Raw genomic sequence first — 25,698 nt, forward strand, 5'->3', positions numbered from 1 at the left:
TTGCATTGCAGGCCAAGCAAAGAGAAATCCTAATTTTTTTTCTGTTATATCGAACAAAGATTAAGGAAAGGAGATGTCTATTAAAATTCTGAGACAGGTCAGACAACTGATAATGACGAAGAGATGAGTAGTATTTTTAATAAATATTTTATCTCTGTATTTACTAACGAGAAATTGAACATTATGCCTTCAGCCAAAAAAGTCTAAGTGGGTGCGGAAGAGAAGAGGTTGACTAGTTTAGTAGTTACCATGGAGGATGTTATTAAACAAGTAGTGAAACTGAAGCCCAACAAATCCCCAGGGCCAGACGAAGTGTTTGCCAAGGTGCTTAAGGAATGCAAAGAGGAGAGAGGCGAGCCATTGTCTACCATCTATATAAATAAAAATGGAAATGTTCGTGTGTTCATAGTCGCTAATCTCTGAAAATTCATCACCGATTGCTTTGAAATTTTCACACAACGTTCCATTTGCATCCGAGCGGGTTTTTTATATACATACTACATAGATGTCACGTCTGTTACGGTAAAAATCTGACTTTGATTAAAAACTGTGTTTTTCATGTGTTTATCATGTGAGGGAAATCTTCGAAACCTCTTTACCGATTGCTTTGAAATGTTGACACAACGTTACATTCGAATAGGCGCGTATTTTTATATACGTACTATGTACATGCCTCATCTGTGACAGGAGAAATCATGCTTTTTTGAAAAACAGCACCAGCTGTTGGACGTAATAGCAACACACGCTTTAATCTCCAAAAGTTCTTCACTATTGCTTTGAAATTTTGACACAACGTTCCATTCGATTACGGGCATGTTTTAATATACTACTATATAGATGCCACACCTGTGACAGGTAAAAACATGCATTTTTTAAAACAGTACCATCTGTTGCACGTAATAGTAACACATGTTATACTAAATATATTACGATTTCATTTTAATGTTTCCGATTGCATTGACAAATTGAATTTTCATTTATTTTGATTTACTTTCATTTTTATTTAATTATTTTGAGTGCCAATGCTTTGAAATTGAGTTGTGTTGTTAACCTTTCATTTCGTGAGTATAAGTATAGATGTCACTCCTGCAAAAGGTAAAAACATGCTTTTTTTTTTAAAAAACAGCACCATCTGTTGCACGTAAGAGCAACACACACTGTTCTAAATGTGTTACGATTCCATTTCAAGGTTTTTTATTTCATTGATAAATTGAATTTTCATTGATTTCGATTTATTTTCGTTTTGATTTATCTATTTTGTGTGACACTGCATTGGAATTGAGCTGGGTTGTTTACCATACCGCTCATTTTGTATTTTTTTTTTTTTCATTTCACTTTGTAACTGTTTTTCTTATATTTCATTGATGGGAACATCAGACCATTTGATGATCGAAATTATCTGATGGGAACATCAGATCATTTGGGAACACAATGGACGACGGAGTGGGGATTGGTGGGGAAGACGAGGGAACAGGGGTGGGGGGGGAGGGGGGTAATGGTGTGGAGTATGGGGGGACGTTGGAGTTGGGGATGGTTTGGACGAGGGGACAGAGGATTGGAGAATAGTGGGGAGTACAAGGGGACAGGGAAGTGGAGGATGGTGGGGAAGACGAGAGGATGAGGAAGGTGGGAATAGTAGGGAGAACGAGGTCATGAGGAAGTGAGAGATGGTGGGGGAGGACGAGGGAAGGGGGGATGGTGGGGAGGACTAGGGGACGGGGGAGTGGAAAATGGTTAGGAAGACGAGGGAACGGGGGAGGGAGGAGTGATTGGGAGGACGAGGTGAACGCGGGAGAGGGAAATGGTGGGGAGTACTGGTAGACAGGGGAAGGTTGCTGTGGCTCAGCAACGCATGTCCACAGCAATGCGTGGCCGGGTACAGCTAGCATTTAATAAATCATTAGAGACAGGCAGAGTGCCAGAGTCATGGAAGGTTGCTAGTGTGGTACCAATTTTGATGAAACGAGATAAAGAGGAGGAGGATTTTGACACTTGCCTCAAACTTTCGGCCAATTAGCCTAACATCTTTTGTGGGAAAGTTACTTGAATCGATAATTGCAAATACAATTCGTCTTCACCTTGAAAAACATAAATTAATAAATTATTCACAACATGGCCGTTCATGTTTAACAAATTTGCTATAATTTTATTCCAGCATAGTTGAGGTTGTTGATAGTGGTAAGGTTTATGATGTTGTTTACCTTGACTTTAGCAAAGCTCTTGATACAGTGCCACATTAAAGATTGATTAAAAAGATAGAGGCTCATGGTATTGGGGGTGCTATATTAAGTTGGATTCGGGCATCGCTATACCAAAGGAAACAGAGAGTTAGTATAAATGGGGGATTCTGACGGGTAAAGTAAAAGTTGTTCAATTTGTTTATAAATTTACTTATGAAATGGATATAGAAAGGGCTGCAACTGGTCCAAGTTTCAGCATCATACCCTAAACAGAAAAGGAGAAAAAAATACAGAACGTATTATGCAACGAATTTTCAACATTTTCAAAAAGTTGCAGGGAACACATGTGTCAACTAAAATCATATCTATAAACTCAGATATCACATTAGCATGTAATAAAGGATTTATAATTGGGGTTTTAGCCAAAAAGTGTTTAGTGCAATAATATAATTATTCAAAGTTACCCTTCCAAAAGTATGCAATATATAATGTTTATAAATTTTTATAAAATCAACAAATGGACTTTGGAATAAAATATCTCAATAGGTTTGTAGAAGCACAAACTCTACATATAAGGTGTAATTTGCATGTAAATTGATTAATAAATGAAAGGTGAGAAACACCTTGAAGTTGTAAATTACTTACCTGAGTAAAATAAGATCAAAGTTCGGCCACCTGTAGCCGAGTTTGACATCGACCTATTTCGTTCATAATTGGCACCCTTGCAGATAGGCATCCATTGAGTAAGGTGTGCAAGTTCCATGCACATCCCTTGATAACAAACGAAAAAAAAATAGTAAAAAAAAAAATAAAAAATTATATATATATATATATATATATATATATATATATATATATATATATATATATATATATATATTTAAATATATATATATATATATATATATATATATATATATATATATATATATATATATATATATATATATATATATATATATATATATATATATATATATATATTATTAAATATGACCGAAAAAGTAAGATTAATAATTCTAACACGAATCAAACGTCAAGCTTGACGTTTGCGAGGCACTACACATCAAGAAGTCAACACCAGCAATCAACAGCCAATTATTGCACAACTATATTCTACCCACCTCAAGACTCCGCTCCAATATAGAAGCATCAAGAAATATGGACCAATAGGATTTCTACAAACACTTCTATTCAATATCCATTGTTTCGTGTTCTGTCTTGTGTTGATGAAATTAATACCCTATTAATACCACTTCTTGTTCTGTCTTGTGTTGATGAAATTAATACCCTATGAATACCACATCTTGTTCTGTCTTGTGTTAATGCCACATCACCCCTTCCACCTCACTCAAATGTAGATATAAAATCGGAGATGCGTAAGTTCTATTCAGTTGTGTATTTGTGAACTAAAGTCTTTGAAAATGTAATAAGTTTTACGAAACGCGCTCGTGTCGCGTCAGACTAGAAATAAAAATGAATTTTGGAGAATTGATTTTTGATTTACCTCCAACAGTGAAAAGAAATGTACGAAAGATTGAGAAAATTCGTGTTAGAATTATTAATCTTACTTTTTCGGTCATATTTAATAATATATGTCTACAGGAAAGACTGCTACCAATATATATATATATATATATATATATATATATATATATATATATATATATATAACTCACACCCCAGAAGTGACTCGAACCCATACTCCCAGAAGCAACGCAACTGGTATGTACAAGACGCCTTAATCCACTTGACCATCACGACACGACAAAATGAGGTGATAGCCGAGGCTATTTGAACCACCCCACCGCCGGCACTCGGATAGTTATCTTGGGCATAGCATTTTACCAAATCACCTCATTCTTAGGGGCACACGTGAGGAACACAAATGCGAACAAGCCAGAATGGTCCCCTGGACAATATGCAACTGAAAACTCACACCCCAGAAGTGACTCGAACCCATACTCCCAGAAGCAACGCAACTGGTATGTACAAGACGCCTTAATCCACTTGACCATCACGACCGGACAAAATGAGGTGATAGCCGAGGCTATTTGAACCACCCCACCGCCGGCACTCGGATAGTTATCTTGGGCATAGCATTTTACCAAATCACCTCATTCTTAGGGGCACACGTGAGGAACACAAATGCGAACAAGCCAGAATGGTCCCCTGGACAATATGCAACTGAAAACTCACACCCCAGAAGTGACTTGAACCCATACTCCCAGAAGCAACGCAACTGGTATGTACAAGACGCCTTAATCCACTTGACCATCACGACCGGACAAAATGAGGTGATAGCCGAGGCTATTTGAACCACCCCACCGCCGGCACTCGGATAGTTATCTTGGGCATAGCATTTTACCAAATCACCTCATTTTGTCCGGTCGTGATGGTCAAGTGGATTAAGGCGTCTTGTACATACCAGTTGCGTTGCTTCTGGGAGTATGGGTTCGAGTCACTTCTGGGGTGTGAGTTTTCAGTTGCATATTGTCCAGGGGACCATTCTGGCTTGTTCGCATTTGTGTTCCTCACGTGTGCCCCTAAGAATGAGGTGATTTGGTAAAATGCTATGCCCAAGATAACTATCCGAGTGCCGGCGGTGGGGTGGTTCAAATAGCCTCGGCTATCACCTCATTTTGTCCGGTCGTGATGGTCAAGTGGATTAAGGCGTCTTGTACATACCAGTTGCGTTGCTTCTGGGAGTATGGGTTCGAGTCACTTCTGGGGTGTGAGTTTTCAGTTGCATATTGTCCAGGGGACCATTCTGGCTTGTTCGCATTTGTGTTCCTCACGTGTGCCCCTAAGAATGAGGTGATTTGGTAAAATGCTATGCCCAAGATAACTATCCGAGTGCCGGCGGTGGGGTGGTTCAAATAGCCTCGGCTATCACCTCATTTTGTCCGGTCGTGATGGTCAAGTGGATTAAGGCGTCTTGTACATACCAGTTGCGTTGCTTCTGGGAGTATGGGTTCGAGTCACTTCTGGGGTGTGAGTTTTCAGTTGCATATTGTCCAGGGGACCATTCTGGCTTGTTCGCATTTGTGTTCCTCACGTGTGCCCCTAAGAATGAGGTGATTTGGTAAAATGCTATGCCCAAGATAACTATCCGAGTGCCGGCGGTGGGGTGGTTCAAATAGCCTCGGCTATCACCTCATTTTGTCCGGTCGTGATGGTCAAGTGGATTAAGGCGTCTTGTACATACCAGTTGCGTTGCTTCTGGGAGTATGGGTTCGAGTCACTTCTGGGGTGTGAGTTTTCAGTTGCATATTGTCCAGGGGACCATTCTGGCTTGTTCGCATTTGTGTTCCTCACGTGTGCCCCTAAGAATGAGGTGATTTGGTAAAATGCTATGCCCAAGATAACTATCCGAGTGCCGGCGGTGGGGTGGTTCAAATAGCCTCGGCTATCACCTCATTTTGTCCGGTCGTGATGGTCAAGTGGATTAAGGCGTCTTGTACATACCAGTTGCGTTGCTTCTGGGAGTATGGGTTCGAGTCACTTCTGGGGTGTGAGTTTTCAGTTGCATATTGTCCAGGGGACCATTCTGGCTTGTTCGCATTTGTGTTCCTCACGTGTGCCCCTAAGAATGAGGTGATTTGGTAAAATGTTATGCCCAAGATAACTATCCGAGTGCCGGCGGTGGGGTGGTTCAAATAGCCTCGGCTATCACCTCATTTTGTCCGGTCGTGATGGTCAAGTGGATTAAGGCGTCTTGTACATACCAGTTGCGTTGCTTCTGGGAGTATGGGTTCGAGTCACTTCTGGGGTGTGAGTTTTCAGTTGCATATTGTCCAGGGGACCATTCTGGCTTGTTCGCATTTGTGTTCCTCACGTGTGCCCCTAAGAATGAGGTGATTTGGTAAAATGCTATGCCCAAGATAACTATCCGAGTGCCGGCGGTGGGGTGGTTCAAATAGCCTCGGCTATCACCTCATTTTGTCCGGTCGTGATGGTCAAGTGGATTAAGGCGTCTTGTACATACCAGTTGCGTTGCTTCTGGGAGTATGGGTTCGAGTCACTTCTGGGGTGTGAGTTTTCAGTTGCATATTGTCCAGGGGACCATTCTGGCTTGTTCGCATATATATATATATATATATATATATATATATATATATATATATATATATATATATATATATATATATATATATATATATATATATATATATATATATATATATATATATATATATATATATATATATATATATATATGAATATATATCCTGCACATACATATTACAGTTATTACCAACCATCAAATTATAACACTAAAACTTACTAACCTATTGACATTGGTCCGAATTAGGGGTCCTCAAGGTGGACCTGCATTGGGCACTTGTAGGCACTTGCATGATTACTGGATCACCTTCCTCAGGAGCCTGTCTCGGCTTGTTGGAGGGAGGGAAGTCTAGGAAGGTGTGTGAGGAGGGTCTAGGAGGGTTGAGGAAGGTGTGTGAGGAAGGTTCAGGTGGTGTGTGAGGAATGTTGAGGAGGTGTGGTGCGCCACCATTTCTTACTGGATATTATTACTCTTCGCGCTAAAGCGGCTTTCTTTTACTGATAAAGACGGCGACAGAGTGCCAGATTTGCTGCTCTTATCTTCTGGCACTATCTCTTTATAAGAGTTTGTGCAGTAGTCGAAACAAAGCGCTATTCCAGGAACGATAATGGAGCGCGCGTCAGAATAGTTCGCACCCTATCAGACACACGAGGTGACTGGGGGCTGCGACCTCCCCTATAGCACAACAAGGGATGAGAAGGTTGCCAATGAGTGTATATTTACTCCTTATGCATACATCGATATTTACGACGTTATTATGAAAAATTTGACATTTAGAACGTATGACGCAATACTCTTGGCGCGCCACAGCCGCGGGGCACCGGGTTCTGCACAATTACGCATGGAAATGTACCATAAATACTTTAATTTATATCATAACATTATCGGGTTTGCGCCGAAGTGTTGCCAGAATGTTGTAGTATTTTTATAAATTTTTCAAAAAGATTTGATTTTTTCCGATTTTTTGCGTTTGATTAGCCCCCTTAAATCAGACTGAGAAAAGTGGAGTACCTCAAGGCTCGGTCCTGGGACCTCTGTTATTTATAATATATATATAAATAATTTAGATTCAGTTTTGGGCAGCAACTTTTGCAACTTTCCCGATGATACAAAAATCGGAGGGAAATAAACACAGAAAAGACTCACTATTACTCCAAGACGATCTAAAAAGGGTTTAGAAATGGTCCAGAGATTGGCAGATGCAGTTTAATGCCAATAAATATAAGGTTTTGATGCTAGGTAATGATGAGTTACAAGATGCGAGCTAGATGGTGTTGAGATTGCGAAGTCGGATTGTGAAAGGGATCTGGTAATTATGATTAGTAAAAAATTTAAACCCAAAAATCAATGCATAAATGTTCGTAATAAGGCCAATAGGACATTGGGATTTATTAATCGAAGCATTACTAATATGACACCTGGTTTTGTAATGCAGCTATATTTTGCTCTGGTTAGACCCCATTTAGATTATGCAGTTCAGTTTCGGTCGCCGTACTAAAGAATGGAGATAAATTCACTAGAACGCGTTCAGCGTAGGATGACAAAGTTAATCCCACTAATTAGCAACCTGTCACATGAAGAAAGATTGATAAAGCTTAAATTACATCAATACTCTTAAATTATATACTCTAGCAAGGCGAAGAATTACTAGTGACATGATGGAGGTGTACAAGTGGATGAATCTACATAACAAGGGGGGATATTAATAGAGTAGTAAAAGTATCAACACAAGACAGAACACGAAACAAAGGGTATAAATTGGATAAGTTTAGATTTAGGAAAGACATGGGTAAATACTGGTTCGGTAACAGGGTTGTTGATTTGTGGAACCAATTACCACGTAACTTGGTGGAGGTGGGGTCCCTCGATTGTTTCAAACGTGGGTTGGACATGTACTCACCTAATTGTACTAACCTAAATGTGCTTGCGGGGGTTGAGCTTGGTCACTTTGGTCCTGCCTCTCAACTGTCAATCAACTGGTGTACAGGTTCCTGAGCCTACTGGGTTCTATCATATCTACACTTGAAACTGTGTATGGAATCAGCCTCCACCACATCACTGCCTATTGCATTCCATTTTTTAACTACTCTGACACTGAAAAAATTCTTTCTAACGTCTCTGTAGCTCATCTGGGTACTAAATTTCCACCTGTACCCTTGTTCGTGTTCCACCCGTGCTGAAGTGTTTTTCTTTGTCCACCCTGTCAATTCCATTGAGAGTTTTGTAGGTGGTTATCATGTCTCCCCTTACTCTTCTGTTTTCCAGTGACGTGAAGTTCAGCTCCTTTAGCCATTCCTCGTAGCTCATACCTCTCAGTTCCTGGACGAGCCTGGTGGCATGCCGCTGAATCTTCTCTAACTTTGTCGTGTGTTTAACTAGGTATGGACTCCAGGCTGGAGCTGCATACTCCAGGATTGGTCTGACATAAGTGGTAAACAAGGTCCTGAATGATTCCTTACACAAGTTTCTAAAGGCAGTTCTTATGTTGGCCAGTCTAGCATATGCCGCTGATGATATCCTTTTGATGAGGACCTCTGGGGACAGGTTCAGTGTGATATCATCCCCCAGATCTTTCTCTCTATTTGACTCTTGCAGGATTTCACCTCCCAGATGGTACCTTGTGTTCAGCCTCCTGCTCCCTTCGCCTAATTTCATTACCTTACACTTTCCTGAGTTGAACTTTATCAGCCATTTTTTAGACCATTCTTCCAGTTTGTCCAGGTCATCCTGTAGTCTCTGTCTGTCTTCATCCGTCTTGATTCTTCTCATAATTTTTGCATCATCAGCAAACATTGAGAGGAACGAGTCTATACCCTCTGGAAGATCATTTACATATATATTAGAAACAGGATGGGTCCAAGTACTGAGCCCTGTGCAACTCCGCTGGTGACATCTCGCCACTCTGATGTCTCCTCCCCTCATCGTTACTCGCTGTTTCCTGTTGCTTAAGTACTCCCTTATCCACTGGAGCACCTTCCCTTTTACTCCTGCCTGTTGCTCCAACTTTTTTAACAGCCTTTTATGGGGTACTGTGTCAAAGGCCTTCTGGCAGTCCAGGAAAATGAAGTCGGCCCACCCTTCACTTTCTTGCCTAATTTTTGTTGCCTGGTCATAGAATTCTATTAAACTTGTAAGGCATGATTTATCATCTCTGAACCCATGATGGTGGTGCGTTACAAAGTTATTTCCCTCCAGATGCTCTACAAGCCTTTTCCTCATGACCTTCTCCATCACCTTGCATGGTAAACAAGTTAGGGAAAGATTCCTGTAGTTCAGTGCCTCTGGCCTGTCACCCTTCTTGTGTATTGGGACCACGTTAGCTGTCTTCCATCTTTCTGGTAGGTCTCCTGCTTCCAGTGACCTGTTATATACCATAGAGAGTGGCACACTTAGTGTTTCTGCACCTTCCTTTAGTATCCATGGTGAGATTCTGTCAGGCCCAACAGCCTTTGTCACATCCAGCTCCAGCAGACTTCTTTTGACCTCATCACTGGTGAGGTCAAATTCCTCCAAGGTTGCTTGGTTTCCCTCATTTAGTGCAGGAGTAAAAGTTCTATTGTGAAGACCTCCTGGAATCTTAATGAGTTCTTCACACACCTCCTTTTCATTCTCTGTGTATCTGTTCTCCCCTTTTTTTCAATTTCATCACTTGTTCCTTCACCACTGTTTTCCTCCTGATGTGGCTGTGGAGAAGCTTTGGATGGGTCCTGGCTTTACTTGATATGTTATTTTCATACTGTCTCTCTCTGCTTCTCTCCTCACTCTGAGGTACTCATTTCTGGCCCTCTGGTATTTCTCCCTGCTCCCGGGTGTTCTGTTATTTCTGTAGTTTCTTCATGTTCTTTTACTCAGTTGTTTCGCTACCTTGCATTCCTAGTTGAACCATGGGTTTTTCTGTTATCTTTCGTTTTTCTCTTTTTGGACCGGGATAAATCTGTCTGCTTCCTGGCACTTCTGGGTGACAAAATCCATCATGTCCTGCACATTCTTGTCTCTAAGTTTTGTTTCCCATGGTATTCCCCTGAGGAAGGTCCTTATCTCGTCATATTTTCCTCTTCGGTAATTTAGCCTTTTCCCCTCCGATCCCATCCTTGGATAGGTTATCCCTACCTCCACCAATTACTCAAAAGTCAGTACACTGTGGTCACTCATTCCTATGGGGGCTTCAACTTTGACTTCCCATATTTCTGACTCGTTCAGGGTGAATATCAAGTCAAGTCTAGCTGGTTCATCATTGCCTCTCACTCTTATGGGTTCCCTGACATGCTGGCTCAGAAAGTTCCTTGTTGCCACTTCCAAGAGTTTAGCTCTCCAAGTATCTGCACCACCATGTGGGTCCCCATTCTTCCAGTCTATCTTTCCATGGTTGAAATCGCTCATTATTAAGAGTCATGAGCCATTCCTGCAGGCAACTGAAGCTGCTCTCCTTATTATACCTGGTTGATGTGGTTCTGGGAGTTCTTCTACTCCCCAAGCCCGGCCCGAGGTCAGGCTTGACTTGTGAGAGGTTGGTCCACTAGGCTGTTGCTTGGAGCGGCCCGCAGGCCCACATACCCACCACAGCCCAGTTGGTCCGACACTCCTTGGAGGAATAAATCTAGTTTCCTCTTGAAAATGTCCACGGTTGTTCCGGCAATATTTCTTATGCTTGCTGGGAGGACGTTGAACAACCGCGGACCTCTGATGTTTATACAGTGTTCTCTGATTGTGCCTATGGCACCTCTGCTCTTCACTGGTTCTATTCTACATTTCCTTCCATATCGTTCACTCCAGTACGTTGTTATTTTACTGTGTAGATTTCGTACTTGGCCCTCCAGTATCTTCCAGGTGTATATTATTTGATATCTCTCTCGTCTTCTTTCTAGTGAGTACATTTGGAGGGCTTTGAGACGATCCCAATAATTTAGGTGCTTTATTGCGTCTATGCGTGCCGTATATGTTCTCTGTATTCCCTCTATTTCAGCAATCTCTCCTGCTCTGAAGGGGGAAGTGTGTACTGAGCAGTACTCAAGACGGGACAACACAAGTGACTTGAAGAGTACAACCATTGTGATGGGATCCCTGGATTTGAAAGTTCTCATAATCCATCCTATCATTTTTCTGGCTGTCGCAATATTTGCTTGGTTATGCTCCTTATACGTTAGGTCGTCAGACATTATTATTCCCAAATCCTTTACATGCTGTTTTCCTACTATGGGTACATTTGATTGTGTTTTGTACTCTGTATTATGTTTAAGGTCCTCATTTTTACCGTACCTGAGTACCTGGAATTACCTGAGTAACTGGAATTTATATTAATGGTTGCCATGTTGTTCCTATCAAACTCCTGTCTAGGTCTTCTGTCATTTAGGGGAGGGGTGTAAATGACTGCCACTATTATCTTAGGTCCACCCATTGTTATAGTTCCTGTTATGTAATATCTGGACCCGTCACAACCCGAAATTTCCATCTCATCATAACCCCAGTCCTTCCTTATTAGCAGAGCCACTCCTCCACCTCCTCTCCCTTCCCTCTCTTTCCTTACTATATAGTAGTCCCTTGGAAACACAGCAGCTGTTATGACTCCTGACAATTTTGTTTACGTGAGTCCTATTATATCAGGGTTTTCTTTTTGCGCCATTTCTGCCAGTTCACTTGCTTTATTGGTAATCCCATCATTGTTTGAGTGCATTACCTTGAAGCTCACTTTCTAATATCCAATTTCACTCTCACTCCCAACAAGTGTAGGAAGCTCTTCCATGGTCATTGATACTTGGGTAGGCTCATCCTCCTGTGAGGTAGTTGCCAGGGGTTCAGGGGGAGGTGGAGTGGGGGATGGAGGGCTTAGGTCTTGCTCAAGCCTGTTTGGGACAGGAAGAAGTCCTGGGGGTGAGGGGGCCGGGATTGCTTGGGGAGAGGCCACGCCCTCCTGTGGTCTAGGTGACAGGGGTTTGGGGGAGGTGGAGTGGGGGATGGAGGGCTCAGGTCTTGCCTGGGCCTTCCTGGGGCAGGAAGAAGACTAGGGGTGGGAAAGCAGAGGATACTCGGGTAAGGGGAGAGGGAGGATTTGGGTGGTATGATGGGCATTGTGCAGGGGCAAGGAAGGGATTGTGTTGGGGGTTAGGGGGGCCTTATTGGGTGGTGGGCTGGGGTGTTGCAGTCCCCTCATGGGTTCCTGAGTTGCTGGATTGGGGTACCCCACTCCCCTCTCGGATTGCTGGGTTGGAGGCTGAGGTTCCCTGTCTTCCTTCTCTCTCCCTGTGCTTTTTCCTTGCATCTGCTGCCCATACTATCTCGTCCCTGGTCATGTCCCTCTGAAGATATACCTCTTTGTAACTCCATGCATATCTCAGTTTGCTCTTCTTTACTAGGATGTCGTCTTTGATGAGCTCGCTCTTGAATACTACCTTGATCATTCTCTTTTTGTCTCTATTGTACTGGCCTGTCCGGAAAAACTGGTCTATGTCTTGTTCAGCCCCTTCCATTCCTATCTCCTTTAATATCCCTGCCACTGCAGCTTTGTCTTTAGTCCTCTATTCCTCCCTTTTATGGAACCCTCATGTTCCTTCACACCTATCACTACTACAGCTCTTTTCCTTTCCATTAGCTGGCTCGTGCATCTAGCTGCCTCCTGTGAGGCTACTGCTTTCATTACAACTTCCTTGACTGTGGACATGGCATCTGGGTTCCTCAGTATTTCAGCAAAGGTTGGACTAATTGTAGGGGTCCCTGCCATTGCTACATCTCCTGGCATCTGGGGGTTGGTCCCCTGGGCCAGAGTCTGATGAGGGCCTGTTTTTAGGCTTTTTATCTCCTCTTGTGCTGCACGTAGTTCTATCTACATATAGTTTCCCTCAAGTCCTTCAATTCACCACTGATTTCTTTCCATGCCTTAGCAATCATCTCCATGTGTGTCTCGTCCAGTCCCTCTCCTCCAGCTTTGTTCTGTTGTCTTACCATCCAACCCATTCTCGCACTTTCTTACAGTCAATATTGACTTATTAAATAAGTGCATATGTGACATACTAATTTATTGTGAATATTTTAGTTTACCTTGAAGAGCTTCATAGAAAACATCGACCATACCTAACCTTCTTAGTATGTCAGGATAAGCATCTCATTGCTTCGTAATTACAGTTATTACTTATCCTATACCTATAATAGGTTAAGTAATTACTGTAATTAAGAAGCAATAAGATGCTTATCAAGATGCAAACTAAGAAAGTTAGGTAAAGACGGTAAGGTAAGTTGTTTTCTATGAAGCTTTCCAAGGTAAACTAAAATACTCACAATAAATTAGTATGTCACATATGCACATATTTATTAAGTCAATATTGACTATACGAAGGTGCGAGAACGGGTTGCACCATCCTGCTTAACCTGTGTGTGTGTGTGTACTCACCTAGTTGTGTTTGCGGGGGTTGAGCTCTGGCTCTTTGGCCTGCCTCTCAACTGTCAATCAACTGGTGTACAGATTCCTGAGCCTACTGGGCTCTATCATATCTACATTTGAAACTGTGTATGGAGTCTGCCACCACCACAACACTACTTAATGCATTCCATTTGTTAATTACCCTGACACTGAAAAAATTCTTTCTAACGTCTCTGTGGCTCATCTGAATACTAAGTTTCCACCTGTGTCCCCTTGTTCGTGTTCCACCCGCGCTAAAGAGTTTGTCTTTATCCACCCTGTTAATTTCCCTGAGAATTTGTAGGTGGTTATCATGTCTTCCCTTACTCTTCTGTTTTCCAGGGTTGTGAGGTTCAGCTCCCTTAGCCTTTCCTCTTAGCTCAATCCTCTCAGTTCCGGGACCAGTCTGGTGGCATACCTCTGAATCTTCTCCAACTTCCTCTTGTGTTTAACTAGGTATGACCTCCTGGCTGGAGCTGCATACTCCAGGATTGGTCTTGCATAAGTGGTATACAGGGTCCTGAACGATTCCTTACACAAGTTTCTAAAAGCAGTTATTATATTGGCCAGTCTAGCATATGCCGCTGATGATATCCTTTTGATGTGGGCCTCTGGAGACAGGTTCGGTGTGATATAGACCCCCAGATCGTGTGTGTTTGTACTCACCTAGTTGTGTTTGCGGGAGTTGAGCTCTGGCTCTTTGGTCCCGCCTCTCAACCGTCAATCAACAGGTGTACAGATTCCTGAGCCTATAGGGCTCTATCATATCTACACTTAATACTTTGTATGTAGTCAGCCTCCACCACATCACTTCGTAATGCATTCCATTTGTCAACCACTCTGACACTAAAAAAGTTCTTTCTAATATCTCTGTGGCTCATTTGGGCACTCAGTTTCCACCTGTGTCCCCTTGTATTAAATAGCCTGTCTTTATCTACTCTATCAATTCCCTTAAGAATCTTGAATGCGGTGATCATGTCCCTCCTAACTCTTCTGTCTTCCAGCGAAGTGAGGTTTAATTCCCGTAGTCTCTCCTCGTAGCTCATACCTCTCAGCTCGGGTACTAGTCTGGTGGCAAACCTTTGAACCTTTTCCAGTTTAGTCTTATCCTTGATTAGATATGGACTCCATGCTGGGGCTGCATACTCCACGATTGGCCTGACATATGTGGTATACAAAGTTCTGAATGATTCTTTATACAAGTTTCTGAATGCTGTTTGTATGTTGGCCAGCCTGGCATATGCCGCTGATGTTATCCTCTTGATATGTGCTGCAGGAGACAGGTCTGGCGTGATATCAACCCCCAAGTCTTTTTCTTTCTCTGACTCCTGAAGAATTTCCTCTCCCAGATGATACCTTGTATCTGGCCTCCTGCTCCCTACACCTATCTTCATTACATTACATTTGGTTGGGTTAAACTCTAACAACCATTTGTTCGACCATTCCTGCAGTTTGTCTAGGTCTTCTTGAAGCCTCAAACAGTCCTCTTCTGTTTTAATCCTTCTCATAATTTTGGCATCGTCCTCAAACATTGAGAGAAATGAATCGATACCCTCCGGGAGATCATTTACATATATCAGAACAAGATAGGACCGAGTACAGAGCCCTGTGGGACTCCAATGGTGACTTCACGCCAATCGGAGGTCTCACCCCTCGCCGTAACTCTCTGCTTCCTATTGCTTAGGTACTCCCTTATCCACTGGAGCACCTTACCAGCTACACCTGCCTGTCTCTCCAGCTTATGTACCAGCCTCTTATGCGGTACTGTGTTAAAGGCTCTCCGACAATCCAAGAAAATGCAGTCCGCCCAGCCCTCTCTTTCTTGCTTAATCTCTGTCACCTGATCGTAGAATTCTATCAAGCCTGTAAGGCAAGATTTACCCTCCCTGAACCCATGTTGGAACCCACTTGGAACCCAAGTCAGTGTCAGACCATGGAGGAAAATTGAAACAGGAATTTCCTGAAGTACTTTCGTATACTTTCTAATACATCTTCAGAAGGAGTGATTTTACAGGTCGAGTACTGGACATAAATAGGCAGGAGAGAATGGTGGAGTGAGGTGAGGTACAATACGTAGACACTGCAGACGGCCTATTAGCCCATCCGATGCATCAACCACACATATACCCAACACATGGATAATTATAGCATAAAATAGTGAATATTTACAATGAATTAGTGAGACAAATGTGTTCGAATATCCTACTTAAATCGCCCTTTAATTGATCTATTAAAAATGGATCTAAGTTATATGAACCACTGCTAATGTTCAAATTACTTTATTTTGTGATCTGTATCAAAGCAGATTCAATTATGTTTCTGTTATAGGTGCTTTTACAATTCGTTATTGAAGAAGCCAGCTCTCAATCAATTTGGTGAGCATCTTCTTACAGATGAACAAACAAAGCATTAGACAATTGGCCATGTCCTTCTGAAGATGTATTAATATACGAAAGTACTTAAGGAAATTCCTGTTTCAATTTTCCTCCGTGGCCTGACACTGTCATATATATATATATATATATATATATATATATATATATATATATATATATATATATATATATATATATATATATATATATATATATATATATATATATATATTTATATATATATATATATATATATATATATATATATATATATATATACATATACATATATATATATATATATATATATATATATATATATATATATATATATATATATATATATATATATATATGTATATATATATATATATATATATATATATATATATATATATATATATATATATATATATATATATATGTATATATATATATATATGTGTATATATATATATATGTATATATGCGGAAAATCCACAGAGAAATATGAAATGAGGTGAACGTTTCGGCTTTGTTAAAGCCTTTGTCAACACCAGACTGACTAAGTCAGTCAGTCAGTCGGAGTCAGTCTGGTGTTGACAAAGGCTTTAACAAAGCCGAAACGTTCACCTCATTTCATATTTCTCTGTGGATTTTCCGAATAAAATGATCAGTGTTTTGTGATCGTCAATTGCATATGTATATATATATATATATATATATATATATATATATATATATATATATATATATATATATATATATATATATATATTTTTTTTTTTTTTTTTAAAGTTTGTGAGGGTACCACCTCTGGTGCCAATGTGGGGACCCATAGCCTCGGAGAAGAAAATAAAAAGTATTCAGAGGAGACCTTGTGGTTTCTCACTGAACACTAATATTATCTTCTCCAACCACCCCCATTCTTTTGTATGTACACATATATATTTACTTTATTTGAACTTTGTTACAAAAAAGGAGTTACATATGGGTTACAAAGATGGTATCATAGGTTGTCGAGTTCCTCCAGCTCCTCAGATGGCGGGCAGGAACCCTGGATGCAGAGCGCATTTCCCCTCTGTATCGCCACACTGAGGCGCTGGAAAAGAAAGCTTGCAGCTCTTGGGTCCCTTGTTGTTTCAATGAGCCTAGAACCCAGTTCCTTAAAAAAACTGGTAGCACTTTTACCCCAGGCGCCGAGAAGTGTTTGCAGGCGGCTTGACGTTTGCGAGGCACTACACATCAAGAAGTCAACACCAGCAATCAACAGCCAATTATTGCACAACTATATTCTACCCACCTCAAGACTCCGCTCCAATATAGAAGCATCAAGAAATATGGACCAATAGGCTTTCTACAAACACTTCTATTCAATACCCATTGTTTCTGTTCTGTCTTGTGTTGATACTTTTAATACCCTATTAATATCCCCTCCTGTTCTGTCTTGTGTTAATGCCACATCACCCTTCCCACCTCACTCAAATGTAGATATAATATCAGAGAGACGTAAGTTCTAATCAGTTGTGTATTTGTGAAGTCTTTGAAAATGTAATAAGTTTTACGAAACGCGCCCGTGTCGCGTCAGACTAGAAATAAAAATGAATTTTGGAGAAGTGATTTTTGATTTACCTCCAACAGTGAAGCGTAATGTACGAAAGATTGAGAAAATTCGTGTTAGAATTATTAATCTTACTTTTTCGGTCATATTTAATAATATATATATATATATATATATATATATATTTATATATATATATATATATATATATATATATATATATATATATATATATATATATATATATATATATATATATATATATATATATATATATATATTTATGTATATATATATTATTTATATATGTTATTTATATATATTATTTATATATTTATGTATATATATATATATATATATATATATATATATATATATATATATATATATATATATATATATTTATGTATATATATATTTATATATATATATATATATATATATATATATATATATATATATATATATATATATATATATATATATATATATATATATATATATATATATTGGCTGTTGATTGCTTGTGTTGACTTCTTGATGTGTAGTGCCTCGCAAACGTCAAGCCGCCTGCTATCGACTGTATCTATCGCGCTCGTGTCGCGTCAAATGATAATAAAAAAAAAGCCCACCTCAAGACTCTGCTCCAATATAGAAGCATCAAGAAATATGGACCAATAGGCTTTCTACAATCACTTCTATTCAATACCCATTGTTTCTTGTTCTGTCTTGTGTTGATGAAATTAATACCCTATTAATGCCACCTCTTGTTCTGTCTTGTGTTGATGAAATTAATACCCTATTAATGCCACCTCACCCCATCCACCTCTCTCAAATGTAGATATAAAATCGGAGATGCGTAAGTTCTATTCAATTGTGTATTTGTAAACTAAAGTCTTTGAAAATGTAATAAGTTTTACGAAACGCGCTCGTGTCGCGTCAAATGATAACAAAACCCACCACAAGACTCCACTCCAATATAGAAGCATCAAGAAATATGGACCAATAGGCTTTCTACAATCACTTCTATTCAATACCCATTGTGTCGTGTTCTGTCTTGTGTTGATGAAATTAATACCCTATTAATGCCACCTCTTGTTCTGTCTTGTGTGGATGAAATTAATACCCTATTAATGCCACCTCACCCCATCCACCTCTCTCAAATGTAGATATAAAATCGGAGATGCGTAAGTTCTATTCAGTTGTGTATTTGTAAACTAAAGTCTTTAAAATTTGTAACAAGTTTTACGAAATGCGCTCGTGTCGCGTCAAATGATAATAAAACCCACCTCAAGACTCCGCTCCAATATAGAAGCATCAAGAAATATGGAACAATAGGCTTTCTACAATCACTTCTATTCAATACCCATTGTTTCGTGTTCTGTCTTGTGTTGATGAAATTAATACCCTATTAATGCCACCTCTTGTTCTGTCTTGTGTTGATGAAATTATTACCCTATTAATGCCACCTCACCCCATCCACCTCTCTCAAATGTAGATATAAAATCGGAGATGCGTAAGTTCTATTCAGTTGTGTATTTGTAAACTAAAGTCTTTGAAAATGTAATAAGTTTTACGAAACGCGCTCGTGTCGCGTCAAATGATAATAAAATCGATAGATACAGCGATAGCTGGCGGCTTGATGTTTGCGAGGCACTACACATCAAGAAGTCAACACCAGCAATCAACAGCCAATTAATGCACAACTACATACATATATATATATATATATATATATATATATATATATATATATATATATATATATATATATATATATATATATATATACATATATATATATATTTATATATATATATAGATATATATATTTATATATATATATATATATATATATATATATATATATATATATATATATATATATATATATATATTTATATATTTATATATATATATATATATATATATATATATATATATATATATATATATATATATATATATATATATATATATATATATATATATATATATATATATAACTTTAGAACACTTTCCCACCAGGAGACTCGAACCCTAGCCAGCACAGAAGCCTTCCAGCAACTGGCATAACAGGTACGCCTTAACCCTCTGCACCACCGCTCATACCCTTAAAAGAGATGGTAATTTCGGAGTATTTAAATACCCCAAAGATCAACACCTCCCAATTTAATAATAATAAATAAATGGGGTATTCAATAATAAATGGGGTATTTAAATACTCCGAAATTACCATCTCTTTTAAGGGTCTGAGCGGTGGTGCAGAGGGTTAAGGCGTACCTGTTATGCCAGTTGCTGGAAGGCTTCTGTGCTGGCTAGGGTTCGAGTCTCCTGGTGGGAAAGTGTTCTAAAGTTGTATACTTAACTCTCGTGTTTAGGAGAGTTGTGCCATATATATATATATATATATATATATATATATATATATATATATATATATATATATATATATATATATATATATATGTATATATATAAATTTTCTCGATCTTTCTTACGTTTCTTTTCACTGTTGATGGTAATTCAAAAATCACTTCTCCAAAATTCTTTTTTATTTCTATTCTGACGCGACACTTGAGCGCGCTTCGTAAAACTTATTACATTTTCAAAGACTTAAGTTTACACACACACACACAACTTTAACTGAATAGAGCTTAAACATCTTCGAGTTTTTATACCTACATTTGGGTGAGGTGACATGTTACAATAGTTTTGGATGAGGTGAAAATAAACTTTTAACACAAGACAGGACACGAAACAATGGGTATTAAAGGTAGGTAACTGCAGAAGGCCTATTTTTATTGGCCCATATTTCTTGATGCTTCTATATTGGAGCGGAGTCTTGAAGTGGGTAGAATATAGTTGTGCATTAATTGGCTGTTGATTGCTGGTGTTGACTTTTTGATGTGTAGTGCATCGCAGACGTCAAGCCGCCTGCTATCGCTGTATCTATCGATAATTTCTGTGTTGTTTGCTAAGATTTCTCTGGTGATGGTTTGGTTGTGGGAAGAGACTATATGTTCCCTAATGGAGCCCTGTTGCATATGCATCGTTAAACGCCTGGAAAGAGATGTTGTTGTCTTGCCTATTTACTAAGTTTTTTGAGGCTTACAGTCCCCAAGAGGGCATTTGAAGGCATAGACGACCTTGGTCTCTTTATATATATATATATATATATATATATATATATATATATATATATATATATATATATATATATATATATATATATATATTATATATATATATATTATATATATATATATATATATATATATATATATATATATATATATATATATATATATATATATATATATATATATATATATATATATATATATATATATATATATATATTGTGACGATAATCTCTTTCAAGAGAGATTGAGCCTGCTCTTCTCTACATAAAGTTACTTATATATATATACAACAATAAGATGCTACCTTCAAGATACGTCTACCAGTAGCACAAAACGTTTTGACCAGGAGGCAAACGTACCCAAAACTCCCCCCTACTCCACACTCCCTCCATGCCGGCTCTGTCATCAACCAGCAAACTACCATTCCCAGCCTGCCTGCTTCTGATTGGTGACCCGCCGACTGCACACCTGCACCTCTGCACCTCAGCGCCCTCTACTTAGTCGATGTCTGGGCTTGTACCAGTCATTGAAGTTAGAATATCTTGAGCTCTCAAACTGTGAACAACTAACTGATATAAGCTCTGTCTATCAGGTGGATGTTTCTCAGCTAGCGCTTTATTCTCAGCACCTGTTTAATCACTTTTCTGTCTTTATATTATAGAGTAACGTCATTCCTGTTCTTAATTTTTATGTTATATTTTTTGACTTGTTTGTTTCCACTGTACATATCCAAGGGATTCTTTTGTTCATAATTTGTTTTCAAAGTTAATTAAAGTTGCATTGTTCATACTATGTGTTTTGCGTGTCTTCCCCTAATTTACCACAGAAAACAACCAAGCAGTCTATCTTTTTTTGTAAATGTGACTAGGCATTGACACCAGCCATTAAGAGGACTGCCGAACATCTACACTCCTACACTTTCCCGTCACATTTAATGAGAACCTGTCCGGGATCCTCACTCAGGTACTAGTACAAGAACATCAATTTGTGGTAAGTGTACTTGGCTTTGATACAGTTGCTCTTCAATATTTTCATTACTTTTAATATTTATATAGTGCTGTGTGTATTGTTCATCCCGAGAGTAGCATATTGTGAGTGTTGGATAACTTTAGATTACGTGGTGACTGAAGGCCTCAGTTTTCTGTCAATTGGTCATCCCTCCCTCCGTGTTATTACTCGTGTTTTCCACCTTTTGTCCCTAGGATATTTCTCAATCTCAGAGAGATCATCATTTTGGTACCCTGGTACTTTGATTTGTCTTCGGGTCAAAGCACCCTATCTTCTGCAATCCGACCGAAGGAGGATACAGAGGGCCATAGTTCCTCTAGCACGGACTAAGTTGTTGAGTTGGGACCTCAACAGCAGTTCTCGTCACCAGTTGACACTCGCACCCCTACACGTTGGTCAGAGATGATGATATTTACTTAGGTAGGGAATTAGCTTTCTTTTTTCAGAGCATAAAGTTCACTAATTCTGTAAGTATCATATTTCATTTAGTGGGAAAACCCTTGCTTATGTCCTATAGAGACTCGGCCAGGTATGCCTACATTCTTGGACTACCTTATTCACTTTTGAAACAATTAAGTGTTTCATTTGTTTTAAAAACTATCGGTTTCATTTATTTAGTAGGATTTTCTTGCCCTTATTCTCTTACACTGAGTACCGGGTACAAGATTTCCTGCGCTTTTGATTGACTAATCATTTACCCTACTAAAATTAACGTTAATTGTTATCGATTAAAATTCCACAGGATAGTTACCAGTTGCCACGTTATCCTGTTACTGACACTTCCATATCACAAATATATTCGTTGTACATTTATTTGCTATTTTTCACCATGTTTCGTCTCCAAACATTTCGTAACGATCCAGCAGGTGAAATAGGGAACTTAAGTCGTGCCAAGAAGACCGAATTACAAACTCTTGCACACGAGTATCAACTAGATGTTCCCCATGGAGCCAACAAAAATGACTTGCACACTTTAATATTGGATCACCTCTTAGATGAAGGGAAGATTGACTCTGAAACTCACGAAAATTATTTTAGTGCAGATAGACATGCTCTGACAACTATAAAACTAAAGCTCGAACTTGCAAAGATCGAGCGGGAACAACAAAAAGACGCTCTACAAATAAGGAAAGAAGAAGCGGCCATAAAGGAAGAAGAACAAGAACGTGAGTCGGCTCTAAAGAAAGAACAACAAGAACGCGAGGTGGCCCTAAAGGAACACGAGATGGCCCTAAAGAAAGAAGAGACGGCCCTACTCCAAGAGCGTGAGCGAGTACAGCTTGAAGCAAGACAACGTTACCTGGAGATGCAATGCGAGCATGATAAGAAGTAAGCCGATATGGCTATAGCATGTCGTCAACAAGAACTCGCGTTGGAAACTACATACCACACTCAGCGCCAACAAGCTACCTTTAGTCTTCCCGTAAGTTTCAATGTGTCCCATGCAAGTAAGTTAATGCCACCATTCGTTGAGACAGTGATCGATGTCTTTTTTACCACTTTTGAGACCCTAGCTAAAAAACTTAGCTGGCCTGCAGATCAATGGTCTACCCTTCTAAGAGTGCATCTCACAGGTAGAGTTGCAGTTACTCTCAGTACCTTAGCGTCTGAGAATGACTACCAGACCCTGAAGCAAGCAGTTTTGGACACCTACCTTCTCTCCACCAAAAGCTACAGACGAAAATTCCGTGATTATCTAAAGGCAAGTACCACCACCTTTTTAGAATTTGCCTATACAAAGAAAAGATATTTCATGAAATGGCTGGAAGCAGCACATGTCTCTACATTTTCAGAATCGTCAACCTCATGCTAGTTGAGGAATTCTTGAGACGTGTTCCCCCTTCCGTCCGTTTATATTTAGCAGACAAAGAAGAAACCGACTACATCAGATGTGCGAAGTCAGCTGACACCTACAACCTCATCCACCGGCTTACACCAGAACCACTTTCCAGTAAGAAGTCTTGGTATAGTTATGATGAAGTGAGTGCCGATCAAGCGAGCTCTCAATTGTATTGTAAGTATTGCAAACTCTAAGGACATACCATAGATAAATGTGGGAAGGCTCAATACAAAGGCAATGAAACTCCTAAACCCAAACCGACTCCTCCTAAGTCAGGTAAACCTGTGATGAATGTTGGTGTTCCTGTTAATGATCTTTCTCTCTTCAGCAAACACCTGTATCCTGGAACTGTCTCTGTCAGCAGTACAGATTCGGAGGGACGTTTCAAATTGAAGATCTTGAAGGACACAGCGGCTCTTCAGTCCATAATAATGAAATCAGCTGTGCCTAACGTCACCTACACCGGGGAAACCGTCCATATCACTGACCTCACTGCTACCACTCTGTATGCACTCAGCAGAGTCCACCTGGATTGTCCTTTTGTGACCGATGAAGTCCAAGTCGCCATCAGGGAAAAGCCTTTTCCCATGTCTGAAGTGCAACTTCTCCTGGGCAACGACTTGGCAGAAGATCTGCAACCGTCCAGCCTGATCATCATTGACAAACCCCAGGTGTGTAACTCTGTAGTGGACAATCCCATCTTTAAGTATGCTTCAGCAGAGGTCCAAGAAAGTGATGAAGTTTCTCCTCCGGTTTTGGTGACCACCCGTGCACAAGATGCACGCCATCAACCAGCTGACTCTACTGCTACCGCTGTCCCTCAAGATCCTCAGAATCTACCACCGAATCTTACTAGTTTGGAGTTCCGTAAGTTACAGGGGGAGGATCCATCATTAACACCATTATTCCTCCAGGCTGAGACTCAACCTGACAGTATCCCTGGGTTCTTCCTAGAGAATCAGTTGCTCTACCGCAGATACAGACCAAGTAAGCTGAAGGAGGATGACGATTGGGCAAATGTCGAACAACTAGTGGTTCCCACCAGCCTACGGCCCATATTCTACACCTGGCCCAAGGAGCACTTTCTCACTATGGTTTTAACAAAACCTACCACGGAATCAGAAAAGACTACTACTGGCCAGGTATGGTTAAAGACGTCAAAAGTTACGTGCAACAGTGTTATACATGTCAGATGGCAGGTAAACCTAACATCTCTATTCCTAAGGCACCGTTGAATCCTATCCCAGTGCCTTCGGAACCTTTCCACAGGCTCATCATAGACTGTGTTGGTCCTTTACCCCGGACTAGTTCTGGCAATGCCTATATACTAACTATCCTGTGTCCTACCGCCAGATTCCCCATAGCAGTTCCAGTAAAGAACATTACGGCTGCTACTGTGGTGAAAAAACTATTGAAGATCTTCACCCAGTATGGATTTCCAAGAGAGGTTCAAAGTGACTGTGGCACCAACTTCACCAGTGATCTCTTCTAGAAGACACTGGAAGAGTTCAACATCACACAGGTATTGTCCAGCCCCTATCATCCTGCTTCACAGGGTTCTCTTGAACGTAGTCATCAGATTATTAAAGCACTCCTAAAGAAATTTTGCAATGAAACATTAAAGGACTGGGATAAACAGCTTGACCTCATTATGTGCATTTTTGAGAAGTCTCCCCAATGAGTCTCTAGGAGTATCTCCTTATGAGATGCTCTACGGACGTAAGTGCCGCACTCCTCTCAAAGCTTTTAAAGGCTCTCTACGTAATGCCACCTTCAGTGACCCTCAGAATGCGCCCCAGTTTCTTCAAAACTTAAAACACATTCTAGAGAGAGTACGTAAATTTGCTAATGACAATGTATTGAAAGCTCAGGAGAGGATGAAGACTAATTTTGAACAAAGCAGCAAACTAAGGAAATTTAAACCAGGAGATTTCGTGTTGGCATATTTTCCTATCCCAGGTTCTCCATTACAAAACAAGTTTTCAGGACCTTACCGCATCAAGGAGTGCAGAAACAACCACAACTACGTTCTTGAGACTCCAGATAGGTGGCAAGAAGACCCTGCTTTGCCACGTCAACCTCCAGAAGCAGTATCAAGGTACTCCTCCCACTGTGTTGGTATCTTTATCCACATTTAAAGGTCCATACCT

General features: G+C 39.8%; 1 protein-coding gene across 1 annotated transcript; it reads left to right on the forward strand.

The window, feature by feature from the left end:
- Positions 1-249: 249 nt before the first annotated feature.
- Positions 250-23,041, forward strand: LOC138358468 (coiled-coil domain-containing protein 42-like). Its single transcript, XM_069316462.1, has 2 exons — positions 250-352; positions 22,704-23,041. The coding sequence occupies exons 1-2, from the start codon at positions 250-252 to the stop codon at positions 23,039-23,041; spliced, it is 441 nt and encodes a 146-aa protein (XP_069172563.1).
- Positions 23,042-25,698: the final 2,657 nt, after the last annotated feature.

Source organism: Procambarus clarkii, chromosome 83 (assembly GCF_040958095.1).
Source record: "Procambarus clarkii isolate CNS0578487 chromosome 83, FALCON_Pclarkii_2.0, whole genome shotgun sequence".
NCBI lineage: Eukaryota > Metazoa > Arthropoda > Malacostraca > Decapoda > Cambaridae > Procambarus > Procambarus clarkii.

Bases quoted from the DNA above. Each gene is read 5' to 3' on its own strand.
- LOC138358468 (XM_069316462.1), top strand. From the start codon at position 250: ATGGAGGATGTTATTAAACAAGTAGTGAAACTGAAGCCCAACAAATCC. The intron at 353-22,703 runs GCGAGCCATTGT...ATCACCTCTTAG, and splicing joins GGAATGCAAAGAGGAGAGAG to ATGAAGGGAAGATTGACTCT.